Here is a 15396-nt window from a genome sequence, read left to right on the forward strand (position 1 = left end):
TAATAATAGGTTTTTCTTTATAACGTTGTCGACACTGCCATAGTCAATAGCATCCTTCTATTTGAACAGCTGAATCCCGATACGAAGATGTCCCATCTCGACTTTCACACTGCTATCACACGTCAACTGGTACGGTTGTTCAGTGAATGTCGTTTTGCGCCACAGCCGATTCTTCCCACTCCTGCACCTACTCCTACTGCTACTACTGCTGCTAAACTGTTGCCTGTGACTGCACCTGTTCCTGTGACTGCACCTGTTCCTGTTCCTATCGTGACAACTGCTGCTCGGTCAACATGTACTGATCAGTCAGCATCTACTGAGAGGCCATTTAAGATGCATCAACGGTCTGTGGTTCCACAATTGATGGCACTACCACCACAAGTAGTTGTAATGCCACTACTACAAGTAGTTGTAAGGCCACCACCACAGGTAGTTTTGATGCTACCACCACAGGTAGTTGTGATGCTACCACCACCAGCTCTACTGTCACAGCAACCTGGTGTTACGTTGCTACCTGCTGAGCCACAACCACAACCAGCAGTACCACCACAGTGACCTGGTGTGCCACAACGCATCAACTGGTAACACGAATGGCCATAATGTTCTGTTTACTCAGGCCAGGAACAGGCCTCGTTGTGGAGTGTGTAGGAACCTTTCAACCGCGTACTGTAAGGCATGCAAGCTGGCCCTTTGCTGCTGCAGGTCGAAGAACTGTTTCTACACCTACCACAACTCTAAAGCTGCACAGGACCAGTTCTGGGAGATGAATGCGCAGACAAAGGCGTCCAGTTGGTTCATTGGCTAGATCGTCATTCTCTCCCTAACCGCTTAGGTCGATCAGGAGTGTGTAATTTATAGTTTTCCTTTCTCCTGAACCGGTTAGGTCAGGGCAGGAGTGTGTAGATTATAGTTTTTCCTTTCTCCTGAATCGGTTAGGTCGGGACAGGAGTGTATAGTGTATAGTTTCCTTCCCTCTTTCTCCTGAACCGGTTAGGTCGGGGCAGAAGTGTATGGTTTATAGATTCCCTTCCCTGTGGGGTGTCGGTCAAAATCCAGTCACACCTCCTCGTTTTGACTGATGGTAACAGCATCATCTTCTGCTGGCTACCGTGACTGGTACAGTTGCTGTAATTTCCACGCTACATTGTTGATATCACAGATTATGATGACACAGTACTTAGTAGTACGTATAATTGTTTGAAATTATTTCTATAGCAATTGTGTGGAACTACAGCCTTCTTTTGTTGCAAGAATTGTGAAAGCTAATGGATTGCGTTCCAAGTGTGTTGCTGAGTTAGTCAGAGGTGGTGTTGGCAGCCCAAAACTGGTCGAGAGCTACTGAATGCATTTGTGTTGACTGACTGTTCAAGTGTTGTGCTATGCTGTTCAAGTATGTTGATGTGATGCGCATACGCGTAAAGGTGTCGTGGTGATTACAGTGAACACATTGAGTCAATGTCAAAACAGGGTATATGGAGAACTGATGCAGGAATTATGCGACCTACTTTGGCTTACCACAGCACATTTTCTGTCCTGCAGGCCAAAAGTACCCTGTGATTAATTACTAAAAGTATCTCTAATCACACAGACACACAGACACACACACAGACACAGACACAGACACAGACACAGACACAGACACAGACACACACACACACACACACACACACACACACACACACACACACACACACACACACACACACACACACTTGTCACTTCTGTCACTGTGCTGAATTCGAAGTACATCTATAGTGTGGGACATTGGTTTAGCTAATTATCTCTAATCACATCGACGCATCCCTGTGTTTTCAAAGAAATATACATTCTAGCAACAAGATAATGATTAATTAATAATAATGACAATAGATAAACAAAAATTTAATAAAATTTGCATTGATATTCACAATAAATACACACACACACACACACCACACACACACACACACACACACACACACACACACACACACACACACACACACACACACACACACACACACCACACAAACACGTACATATACATAAATGTATACGCTCGTAGCTCTGAAGCGATGGTGTAAACACAGCTTCATTTACTAGTTTTAGCTAGGAGTGACCTGTCAATATCTTCAGTGCATTTGTCTACGTTCTTGAGCTGAGACGTCAGCTACACCTTTGAATACAAAACCAAGAGGATGGAGGGCACAGAATTAGTTGTCAAAGTCTGGCGCAAGCTATGCAGCAAGTACGTGGACAAGATCCGTCATGACGGACGTCTCAGAGGCCAAGCCAAAACAGATATGCTACAGTACGTTGAGGACACGCAGTTTGTTACAGTTTACAGTTTAGTCATTGTGTTGTTGTTTGTTCATCAATAGTAACATTATTTATGTCACATTCAATTCCAAGTGTCCACCTTCCATGCCTTGTGAGACTCATGGTCAAATAATTGCTAGAGTAGCATATAATCACGTATATAACACGAAATGTTGAAAAACTCAATCACTCTCCTAGCTCTCCTGAGGTCGGGTCAGGAGAGCGATTCGTTACACTCCTGCCATTTTTAAACGTTAAGCATTGGGTAAAGGTGTATCAAATCTTAGAATATAGGCAAGAGATGGGTCTCTAACTTGGACAAGTAGTGGAGTTGAGTGTCTGCCTGGTCTAGGTCAAAGAAAACAGGAGTCTTTTAAGTTAAGCTAACTGCCAGACACATACATATCCTACATACATAGCAAATGGCAAAATAGCAAATGAATAAGGGAGCTGCTGTTAAAACAGTAATGCCCCCAGCCAGATAGATTCCATTCTCCAAACGCACTCTCTAACCAATTGAGCCATAGCACCACACACATAAAAACGTACACACATACATACATGATGTCCAATCAAATATACAGATGCGACTCTAGCATTGTCATAACTATTAGTGTTGTCAACAGACATGCCAACATTTAGCACAATGCACAGATAAAGCTCACCATCAAGTTTATCTTGATCCGATTTGTTGTGATCAGCTTTGTATAGCTCCTCTTTCCTAAGAAGCTTCAGAGTAGCTATCCTGGTTTGTAATCTTTCTATTAATGTACATGTGTGACTGTATGTCATTGGCTCTGCCACCTTCATGAACATCAAAACAATTCTATGAGAATCAAATCAAGTGTTCAAAGTTATTGTAAACTGTTACTTGTGACATTTGCTGTACATGCGAGTGAATACTCTCTTGATAGCCTTCAATTGCATCACATATATCCTAATAGACATCAGATTCCAAAATTAATGGAAACATTTTACAAACAGTGAACACACTACTGTAGTACATACAACGTACAATTACATCTCTTGCAACGTTATGTTCTTGGAGTTTCATTCTTGCACAACAAGCACCAACTGAACAATCATCTGGATACATCAGCTGTAGACACATACATTTTGAGCTGACTGTCAAAAACCCTTCCATTACTTAGTTGTAATCCTCACTGCAATCTCAATTTTGCCCTCCTCAAGTTTTTCCAGTATTGTCTTATCTAAGTCGTTCAACTTCTTTGTGCGCTGGAGTTGCTTTTGTATACCAATGACCTACGACGTATACTTACTTCACAACGCAATTAACAACTGCACAAAAATCATGGTCTGACCACCTGTTCCTCACATGTTTGCAGATCATCATTCAAACCATCAACAACATCAAACAAGTCACTGATACACTTCCTAGTCTTCCTGAATTGCTGCACAAATTAACCAACATGATTAGTAGCAAGCGCATTCAAATAAACAAAAACAAGAATACTAATTCCACTGTTAACGATGAAGACAAAGTCGCCTTGTTTGTCTCAAAAATTCCTGATGAAGTCTCTACATCCAAAATCAGAAAACAGCATGCCTATAGCTACCTCATGACAACATGAATACAGTACCTCTAACTGAACTGAACAACATGGACTGTAATACTCACTATGCCCAACCTTACAACGTATAAATATGTAGCATTCGGTTCTAAAGATGAGAATTTCTAGCTTATAGTCATGAAGTCATCATTGAAAACAAAGTAATTTTTTACCTAAATACTAAATATTATCACTTTATCGTTGCTGTGGAGTTGGGTATTATACGGGACATGTGGTTTTGCTGGTAGTTGATTGACTGAGTTGTTTGAGTTAACAAGATTATTGAGTTGTCACAGATTGGCAGTGCGAACAGATGACACACGAAGCTAAAACTCGACTAGGCTACAAGGCTTTTGACAGGCTACAAAAGTCCATTGGATTATTCAGGGACCACAACGGTAAAGATTCTCTACGTAGATTTGACAGCTAGTGGACAAACTCTTTCCAATTCTTTGGAGATTTAGCGAAGACTGACCACTGCATTACAGAAGTAGAACGGAATCTATTCATCAAATGCATAGACCAAGATTTACGTCTGCGGCTTGAGAATTCCGTCTTACCGAAACAGATTAAACATATAAGGTTACCTGCGCTTGCTGAGCACACACGCAGCTTCTTTAGACAGAAATCCAATCCAATCGTGAAGCAGGTATGTCTTCACAGACGTCTTCAACAGACTGGTGAGACTGTTCATCTATATCTAGATGCATTGAAACAAATAGCTGCAAGTTGTTGTTTTGCTCCGGCAGAATATCATAGTAGACTTAGAGATATTTTTGTTGCTGGTTTGAGAAATGATGAAATGTTGCAGAAGTTCTATGAAAGGGATAATCTTTTGACGACACCTCTAGAACAGGTACTGGCTTTCGCTAGAATGTTGGAGAGTGCCATGGATAGTGTTGCAGCAACACGAGACACGTCTACGTCAGTGAATTTGGAGACCATCCAAAATATCAGGAAACAAGGCAAGCAAAGAAAGATTGAGTTTATGTTAGAGATACTTATGAGAATGATAAGCAACGACGTGTGGGTGCATGCTACATTTGTGGAGATAGAAAACATTACCAACTAGTACGTCCTTTGAGAAACACCAAGATTTATTATTTTGGGCAAATTATAGAAACAGTGGTTACGTGGAACGTGCTTGCAGATTTAAAACTCCAGATCGACGAGTAGCTGGAAACAGGAAAGAACAAAAAGCAAGGCATATTGCTTCGGCCAAGCTGTGTGATGATAGTGCTTCAGATTCAAGCACTACTGATCCAACTACAGAGTCAATCTGCAAGGACATTTGCAAGATAGATAAAGTTTGCTCGGAAGGCAATAAAATATTGGTGCATGTGTCAATAGATGGTAAAACAATTCAATTTCGTATACACAGAAGCAGACGTATCTTTACTAAATGCTCAGTCTTGAGAGTGTCTTTGGAGTCCTAGATAGTTGGCTTCTTAAGGAAGACTTCGAAATGCATCAGGAAAAGTTATGACATTTAAAGGAACTTGTGCCAAAACAGTGCAATTTCGAAACTCGTTAGCTGATATTCAATTTTATGTCAAGGAAGGAGTGGGAACCAATCTACTTGAGATGGATTGGATAAGGAAAATTGGACTTGCAACAACATGTATTGAATTTCTTAAAAGCTTGGGAGGCCCAGCTGTGTTACCGGTAGAAGTAATAGCACCAATCGCTTTGAATAAGCTGTTGTATGAATTTTCTGACATATTCCAGGCTGAGTGTGGACGTTGCAATGAGAAGGCAAGCATCCAAGTTCCTCCGGATGCAGGTCTAAAAACCATTCCGTTTAGAAGACCTCCTATGCATCTGAGAAAACAAATAGAGGTAGAATTAGACAAACTGGTTGAAAGAGAGGTCTTGGAGCCAGTGAATAATGCACTATGTGCTTTTCCAACTGTCAATGTTGTGAAGCAATCAGGATCTGTACAAATATGTGGAGACTTTAAGCCTCTCAACAAATTTATGGTGGTAAACCAGTACCCGATTCCTCACATGTCTGATCTTTTCACTGTTGTCGTGGGAGTGCAAAAATTCTCTAAGTTAGATTTGTCAGACACGTATAATCAATTGGAACTGGATTCGGAAAGTCAGAAATATTTGTTGATAAATACGCACAAAGGCTTGTTCAAATTTTGTCGATTACCATTTGGAGTGAGCTCTGCACATGCTATATTTCAAAGAGTAATGAATAAGGTGTTAAAAAGAGTCTCAAGAAAACCATTAATTTCTTTGATGACATTTTGCTGATAGGGTCCGATGATGAAAAACATTTAAAAAAACTTGTCTGAAGTGTTGAAGCGTATCAGGGATCATGGCCTTCGTTTGAAGGAAGATAAACGTTCGTTCTTTCAGTCATCGGTACAATATCTTGGTCATGTCATCGACAAGGATGGTATTCGGCCTTCGGAAGAGAAGATAAAAGCCATTCAAGACATGTCGATTCCTACAAATCAAGCTGAATTACGTTCAACTTCATTTCTAGAAATGGTTACCTATTTTTCTCAATTGTTTCCTAGACTATCTGATCATACAGTTCCACTCAATTACCTGTTGAGAAAAGATGTGCCTTGGGTTTGGTCCAGTGAAGTTGCAGGCTCTTTCGACACAATTCAGAAGATGCTTACCTCACTACCAGTTCTAGCAATGTACAATCAGGATCAACTGTTGTTCCTAGCATGTGATGCTACTGAAAAGGGCTAGGAGCTTGTATATCTCAGCATAACGCTGAGGGACAAGAGCAAGTAATCGAGTTTGCTTCCAAGTCTTTAATGAAAGCTGAAGTAAACTAGTCTCACAGCTAGAAGGAAGCTTTGTCGATTATTTATGGAATTCAAAAATTTTGACATTATCTTCTGGGACGTCATTTTACGTCAAGAACAGATCATAGACCACTGGTCACAATGTTTGACGCTACTAGGATATCAGTTCCTGCTAGAACCAGCAGTGGTTTGACTAGGTGGGCTCTCCGGCTATCGCAGTACAAGTACAATATTAAATATTGAAGTTCATCCAGTCATAAAAACGCTGATGCCTGTCACGTCTTCCTATAGGACATGATGAAACGTTCGATCAAATTAGACAACAAGATGAAGAAGCTGAGCAGTTTGTGGCCAGCCTAGAGACCCAAAATGTTAAAAATGGACCCATTGTCTACAAGCAACTTCAGAAATACTTTAGGAAAGATGCTGTCTTACAAGAAATCATTTGATACATTCATGAAGGATGGCCAACAAAATTATCGACTGCAAGCGTCAAACTGTATTCTTCTTGCAAACATCAACTTTCAGTTATTGATGGATGCCTTTTGAAGCATGGAGATGAAACAATGCGCATTGTCGTACCATCTGCCATTAGGCAACTGCTTCTGCTACAGTTGCATAGAGCTCATGTGGGCTCTGCCCGCATGAAGGAAACTGGCTCGCCGATATATCTGGTGGCTAAGTATTGACCGTGATATTGATAAAATGGTACGCAATTGCGATGCGTGTGCCTCACACAGAAATAGTCTTCCAACAGCTCCTTTTCATCCATGGAAATTTCCGGGCAGACTTGGCAACGTTTACACCTTAATTTTGCGGGACCGTTCAAGAATTTTATGTGGCTCATAGCTGTTGATGCCCATTCAAAATGGCCAGAGGTTTTTACATTTTCAAGTTGGATCAAGTGTGTGGCATCCGGGGTTTCATAGGCGGGGCAACTCAGTCATTTGGATAGCCGGCTAACGGATACATGTTTTCTTTGTTGTGTCTCTTGTGTTCAATTACATTTAGTCTTACCAATCTGAGTCCTATGCTACAATTAGCACTGCAAACAGGGTGGCTTCAACTCCGATTCTTGGATTCAAGGATTTTGAAAGACTTGCCAGGTCAATTGGTACATTCAAGGAAGACGCGAGTCAGGATTCGTGTCAGCGTTTCAAGAGTTGAAATATCAATTCGTTCAAGTTCTACCTGGACTTAGCTGTTACAGATTACAATATCACGGAAGACACTCACAGAAGTTTATTTCTGAAATGTCTAAATGAAGGTATACGTATGCGTCTGGAGAACGCGGTACTGCCAAGGGAAATCACAGACTTCAACGTCAAACAACTTATTGAGAAGACTCAGATGTTCTTCCAGCGTAAGTGCAATGCAATTGTAGAACGAGTGAAATTACATTGGCGAATTCAACGGAAAGAAGAGGCTCCACAGGAGTACGCCGAAGGATTGAAACGAATCGCAATGAATTGTTCATTCAAGGCAGGAGAATACGAAGACAGATTGAGACACATTTTTGTCGCAGGGCTTAATGATGACTCTATTCTACAAAAGATGTACGAGAAAGAAGACTTACTGACGCAACCATTGGATAAAGTGATTCTCCTACCTAAGACGTTGGAAGGAGCAAGAGATAGTGTTATGGCAATACGTGAGGCAACGACAGAATTGCAAGGGAAAGTTTGTCATTTACAAGGAAGAAAATATGTGAAGGGAGGCAAACCTTACAATAAACATAACCAGACCGGACGAGGGTTCGCCTGTTTTCAATGCGGAGAAGAAGGACACTTCCAATGGGAATATAAGAATAAGACGGCGAAGAACCAAGAAAAATCATTGGGATTTAGGCGTGGCAAAGTTGCTAAACCAGGAGATGTAATTCAGAGCACAAAGAAGGTACAACAAGCTCGATTCTCCCAGAAGGTACATTTAGAAGGAAGCTCGTCTCAGGAGGATGAAGAATCAAGTTATTGCATTGACTCTGTCACAAAGAATGTTTACTGTGCAGAAACTGTTCGTGATACATTAAGGAAACTTGAGGTGAAGGTACGAGTGGATGACTGTTTCTTAACTTTTAGAGTTGATGCAGAAGCGGACGTTTCCTTAATGGATGAGATAGCGTGGAATAAATTGGGACAGCCCAAGTTGAGTAAGGAGAGGGAGCAGCTACGAAATGCTTCACGTCGAATCATGACATTTAACGGCATGATGACAGGTCAGGTTAGATTTTGCAACAACCTTGCACCTATTCAATTCTACGTGAGACAAGGAAAAGGCTCAAACCTGCTGGGAATGGATTGGGTGAAAAAGGTTGGAATGGCGACAATGTGCATAGACTATCTTAAAGCTATGGGAAACCATGGTGGTGTAATGTTGACAGAATCAAGTGAGATTGCAGCACCAGTGGAGAAACTATTACAACAGTTCTCAGAAGTAATTACAGATGAACTGGGTTGCTGCAGTGAGATTGTGGGCATCTCTGTGCGACCAGAGGCGGATTTGAAGGTTTTTTCCATTCCAGCGACAATGTGCATCTTCGGGCATAAATCGAGAAGGAATTGGAAAGGAACGTGAAAAACGATGTATTAGAAGCAGTTAACATCGCTCTATGTGCTTTTCCAACAGTAAATATTGTTAAACCGAATGGTCATATCAGGATATGCGGTGATTTTAAACCCCTTAATCGGATTATGGTAGTTGATCAATATCCAATCCCTATACCAGCAGAGATGTTTAGTTCCCTAGCTGGGGGTAAAATGTTCTCCAAGATTGATCTGAAGGATGCTTACAACCAGTTACGGGTGGACGAGGACAGTCAAAAGTGGCTGGTGATTAACACGCACAAAGGACTGTTCAAATATAGATGATCACCGTTTGGAATCAGTTCAGCGCCTGCCATTTTCCAGAAAACAATAGCCAAAGTCTTGGCAGGCGTGAGAGGAATTTGCATCTATATGGATGATATTCTTATCTCAGGAAAAGATGAACAAGAACACACGCAGAATTTGTCCCAAGTATTTCAAAAGTTACAGCAACATGGTTTCCGTATTAGAAGAGACAAATGCTCGTTCTGTCAACCATCTGTGCAATATTTGGGACATATAATTGACAGCTCAGGAATCAGAGTATCCAAATGAAAGAGTTAAGGCAATACAATTGATGAAAGCACCTAAAGACCAGTCAGAGTTACGATCATTCTTAGGCATGATTAATTATTTTGGAAAATTCTTTCCACATATGTCTAGCCATACTCTACCTCTAAATCAACTGCTGAAGAAAGATACAAAATGGAACTGGTCATCAACGCAAGATAGTGCTTTTCGAAGGGTGAAACAAGAGTTAACATCTCTACCAATACTGGCAAAATATGATATGTCTCTTCCCGTGGGACTAGCCTGTGATGCAAGCAAAAAAGGCTTAGGAGTATGTTTGTTCCAAGTGACAGAAGGGAAAGAGCATCCAGTGGCGTACGCGACAAAATCTTTGACAAAAGATGAACAAAATTATTCTCAGATAGAATTGGAGGCGTTATCCATAATATTTGTGACTAGAAAATTTCGACATTTCCTACTGGGTAGAAACTTTGTTCTCAGAACTGACCATCAACCATTACTGACAGTTTTTGATCCTACCAAACTGACAACTCCTACCCGAACAAGTGGGTGCCTTGCTCGTTGGGCACTCCAGTTATCACAGTATGACTATGAAATTCAATACCGGCGATCAGTTGAACATGAGAATGTAGACTGTCTATCCCGTCTCCCAGTTGGACATGATGAGGATTTTGAACAGACAACTGAATACGAAGACCAGTCAGAAAGATATATAGCCGCAATGGAATCTTAATTCATCAAAGATGGACCAATTCTTTTTGATCAACTACAAAGATATACAAAGCAGGATCGCACTCTTCAACAAGTTATGAAATTCATCAATGACGGCTGGCCTTCAACAGTTAAGAGCAAAGCTCTTTTGGATTTTGTTGCATGCCAGCATCAGTTGTCAGTGTGTGACGGATGCATACTAAAACATGCAGAAGAACCTAGAATAGTGGTTCCAAAGGCAATAAGGGAGCAGTTACTATGAGAATTGCACAAAGCACACGTTGGTATGGAGAGAATGAAGAAACTTGCACGGGGGTTCATATGGTGGCCAGGTATCGACAGAGATATAGAGAGTATGGCTCGAAATTGTGAAAATTGTGCTGTGCATGCTGATAGACCACCAGAAGTACCCTTACATCCATGGGAGTTTCCTGAGTGCCCTTGGGCAAGAATTCACATTGATTTTGCTGGACCATTTACAAAAAATGTGGTTTGTTGTGGTCGATGCGTTCTCAAAATGGCCTGAGGTAATACAACTACATGAGGGAGCGACTTCAGCGAGCCAAACCATTACTCAACTTCGTCGCATCTTCGCAAGGTTTGGTATTCCAAAGCAAATTGTGTCAGATAATGGGCCCCAATTTCTGTCGTCAGAATTCAAAACTTTCTGTAAGAAACAGGGTATTCGTCATACCTTAGTACCTCCCTACCATCCCCAAAGCAACGGGCAAGCGGAACGTTTTGTTAAAACGTTGAAAGGGGCAATCAAGAAAGGCACGGAGAGCGGAAAAGCAAGTTTGGAAGAGGTAGTGACAGATTTTTTGTGAGTCTACAGAAATACCAGCCATAGCACTACAAATGTTTCTCCAGCAAGGCTCCTGATGAATAGGGATCTGCGATGTCAACTGGATTTACTAAAGCCGCCACAAAAGTCCTCAGTGTTGACCAAGACTTTGAAGGAAACGGTGAAAAAGGCTCAAGCAAAACAAAAGAGAGGTCACGACCAAATAGCGAGTGAGAGAAATGTAATTAGACCAGATGATATGGTGTTGGTACATCACGCAAAGATGCTTAAGTGGAGAAATGCTAGAGTAGTACAAGTTTTGGGGGAGAGGTATTATACAGTACAGTATACAGACACGGGAGTCACGGGAGTAAGACAAAAGGTTCACGTGGATCACTTGAGACTGCACCCACGGTCAAATCAACTACCAACCCAGCAGCTAGTACAAGATGAACGAGATCTAGAGTCTAGAGACGTCGCAGGTAGCAATAGAGACAACAAACAAGAGGATCAATTTAGCAGTGACACAGAGCCTGAGTCCTTAGATGATGGTACTGAAGACGAGTTGAGTGTGCCTGAAGTTGCCACAGGAGTAGAGCAGCCAAGAAGAAGTCAGTGTACTACAAAGGCGATACCAGCTACAAGATATGGAGAGTGGACAGTGTAGAGAGGCTATAGACCTGATATAACCATAGTGCTGTAAATTTGTGTTTTGCGTAGAAAGGAGGGAGATGATGTGGCATCAGGGGTTTCATTGGCGGCGCAGCTCAGTCATTTGAATAGCCGGCTAACAGATACATGTTTACTTTGTTGTGTCTCTTGTGTCCAATTACATATCTTCTTACCAATCTTTGAGTCCTATGCTACAAAGTGAAACAAAGCAAGTAACATTGTCGTTAAAACACCTAATTGTGAGTTTTGGAATTCCAAAGCAAATCATCACCGACAGTGGCCCTCAGTTTGTGGCAAAAGAGTTTAAAGATTTCTGTAATCAGCAAGGAATCTTTCACAGTTTAACACCTCCTTACCACCCTAAAAGTAATGTACACGCAGAAAGATTCATTCAGTCATTTAAGAGAGCAGTCCAAAAAGGATTAGAAACACCAGGAGCAAATCTGCAAGACGTTGTTACTGACTTTTTCATGGTATACAGGAGTACAGAACATGACACTACTGGGGAGTCTCCATCCAAACTTCTATTGGGTAGGGAACTTTGATGTTCTCTCGATATGCTAGTGCCAGAATTACCTGCTCATCAAGATCAGACTAAGCAGTTACTGAAACGCAAAGTTCAGGAGTGTCAAGAGAGACAAAAGAAAAGACATGATCGTACATCTCATGAAAGGAAACCCTTTCAATTAGGAGAAGTTGTTTTTGTTAGACAGCCAGAAAGTAAAGGAAAAGGTTTTTGGAAACAAGCAACAATTCTCAAAGTTCTAGGACAAAGATACTACATGGTCAGGTTTCTCACAGGCACTACTAGAAAAGTACACATGAACCATTTGTCGAGCAGAATATTGTCTCCGAAAACATGTCATTCCTCGCCAGCTGATAACGCGATTGCGACTGATTCTGATTCGGATGATGATTCCATCGAGACAGAAAAGTTACCTAGACGTAGCCAGAGAAGAACTAAAACACAACCACCTGAATGTATAGGAGAGTGGGTATAGAGCTTTACAAATAAGACTGTTTGAGTAGTTTATTTTGTTTGTGGAGGGATGTTGTGGAGTTGGGTATTATACGGGACATGTGGTTTTACCCGTAGTTGATTGACTGAGTTGTTTGAGTTAACAAGATTATTGAGTTGTCACAATCGTTGCCGTGATAAAGAACAGTAACACTACTATATCCCTCAAAGGGAAACAAAGTCAAGGAGCTAAACTAGATGGTTTTAGTCAGAAAAGTACTTGTAAACAGAATATCTCCCTCGGCTCAAGAACCACCGTTTGCACAAAGTACACAGAGTAGATTGGGCGGTGCCTCGCTGTTGGTAGATCAGTTACACACACACACACACACACACACACACACACACACACACACACACACACACACACACACACACACACACACACACACACACACACACACACACACACACACACACACACACACACACACACACACACACACACACACACACACACACACACACACACACACACACACACACACACACACACACACACACACACACACACACACTGGCAGACTACAACACTCTCACTGTGCATGCATGTCAAAAATTAATTATCAAACGTACTTGTTTGCTGACGTGTACGAAAGTACTGAGAGTTGTCTCTATAACGCAATGACGGTAATGGCGCCGAATAATCTGGGAGTGATGCAAATCCAAATTTAATTTCCACGGCTGATTCAGGCAAAACTCTTGCAAGACGTTGAAGAAACACGGGCCTCATTTGTGGACTGAAAAAGGCAATAATAAGGCGCACCATTGCCAATCCAGGCAAGCGAATAACCAACAAACAACTGTTTGAAGGCAAAACTTGAACAATTTCGATCTCTGATTCTTTGAATTTGGTAGTTATAGCAAGTAAACTGATTATCATGTTGCTCTGATTCTTAATTGCAGGTCTTTCAACTCCACTGACAAGAATTGTAATCATAGCCTTCTCAGCAACATGAATAACATAAGCCCGTTTGCTCTGTGAATAAGGAATTTGACCACGTGCTGGATATGATGTAATATTTTCCTTTGGAACATCAAGTCCATGAACCAAAGCATCTAATAGGTTATCCGATTGTTTGTTGAATTCTTCCAGTAAATCTTCTTTCACAAAAAATTGAATAGATCTTCTGTCAAGTTTCTGATTAGACTTGTCATCACCAGAGCCACGATCTAAACATAACAAAACAGGCATGTTGAGAAAAATTTCAATGCCTAATGATATATTCAGAAGTTAAATGCCACGTATGACATTTAATTAATTAAAACATCCAATTTGACTATTTGGAACTTGCTCCTGTAACTGATTACAACACCAACACGTACAAGCTCAACTACAAGTTGTAGCAGTTACTAACTCGGACACTCTTCAAACAGTTGTAGCTCAAACGTATTTTGGAATTTTAACTGCCACTTAATTCCACTTTGAGTTTTGTGCCGCTGAGACCTAAATTCTACCTACTGGTAATTGATGTCTGAATTCTAACACCCACAGGTAGGCCTACCTGTTTTAGAAGACAAATTGTCACTAGACTGCTGCAGCTGACGTTCTGTTACGTGCAAACTGTTTTGCTCTGCTAAATCATGACTCTCAGGGTTGTCTCGCACATGTGGACGAAGCTGCCTCTCCACGTCACGTAAAGTCTCATCTTTCGTCTGAAGAAGAACATCACAAAATGTGTCGAATGATCCGGGACGTTGTCGACGACGAAGCAGATTTAGAATATCCAAAGCCAAATCCGTTTCTACTTTAGTTGATGCGTCGAAACGGTCTAAGTCGTCTTCACTGATCAGGCCTTTACTAAAAAGACGTGCCGGAAGCCGATTGCGGCGTGGACTCAATATTTCGGCCACTTCCACTAGTTGGGGATTCAACCGTGTTTCCCACTGGTGTTTTTCTGTAGCCATTTACTTAGTAATCGCCAACAGTAACTCTGTCGAACAATACGCGTATGCTCACGTGGAACCAGCTTCAGATGCAGAGCCGTAATTGTACCAGACCCTCTCGTGCTGTCGTGCCTTGCTCCCGTATGTCACGATCATACGGGAACTGGGTGCGATGGCGGGAGAGTGTCTGGTACCGTACGAGGCTACAGCGGCGCGACAGTCTAGCTATTACAGTACCCCTACTACGTATGGAATCTATTGTAAAGGAGTTTAGCGACAAACTATTGTGTTTCAATTACACCTAGTCTGCAGCAATCACAATGAAAATTACAGCCTAGAAATTGAAGAAGATTTAGCATCATGTTTTGTTGTTTCCAAGATTTGACTTTCATATATCAGTGTCAATGTACAATAACATCTGTCTGATAATCTTTGCTACTCTGATGATTGGATACTTATTTCCATCCACTTCGTGTCGTAATTCGTTTAGCAAATTTTGTTTAGGTTGTCCATGAAAAAGTATACAGCTATTTCCTTTGCTTTCTGTATGGCTCTGTATGTCAGCGAT

General features: G+C 41.3%; 1 protein-coding gene across 1 annotated transcript; it reads right to left on the minus strand.

Moving 5' to 3' along the window:
* Positions 1–2380: 2380 nt before the first annotated feature.
* Positions 2381–14849, minus strand: LOC134194647 (uncharacterized). Its single transcript, XM_062663588.1, has 9 exons — positions 14447–14849; positions 13518–14114; positions 3773–3837; positions 3624–3710; positions 3463–3561; positions 3314–3397; positions 3170–3235; positions 2860–3102; positions 2381–2434 (listed from the first exon to the last, which is right to left on the minus strand). Exons 1-9 carry the CDS (start codon positions 14847–14849, stop codon positions 2381–2383), a joined length of 1698 nt encoding a protein of 565 aa, XP_062519572.1.
* Between the last annotated feature and the right edge of the window lie 547 nt (positions 14850–15396).

Source organism: Corticium candelabrum, chromosome 19 (genome assembly GCF_963422355.1).
Source record: "Corticium candelabrum chromosome 19, ooCorCand1.1, whole genome shotgun sequence".
Classification (NCBI taxonomy): domain Eukaryota; kingdom Metazoa; phylum Porifera; class Homoscleromorpha; order Homosclerophorida; family Plakinidae; genus Corticium; species Corticium candelabrum.

Excerpts from the sequence above, each read along its gene's own strand:
- LOC134194647 (XM_062663588.1), bottom strand. The coding sequence starts at position 14,849 with ATGGCTACAGAAAAACACCAGTGGGAAACACGGTTGAATCCCCAACTA. Across the intron at positions 3,838-13,517 it reads TCGTACACGTCAGCAAACAA|AGACTTCATCAGGAATTTTT; the intron begins GTACGTTTGATA and ends TTTTGGATGTAG. Across the intron at positions 3,103-3,169 it reads ATGTACAGCAAATGTCACAA|GTGGCAGAGCCAATGACATA; the intron begins GTAACAGTTTAC and ends ATGTTCATGAAG.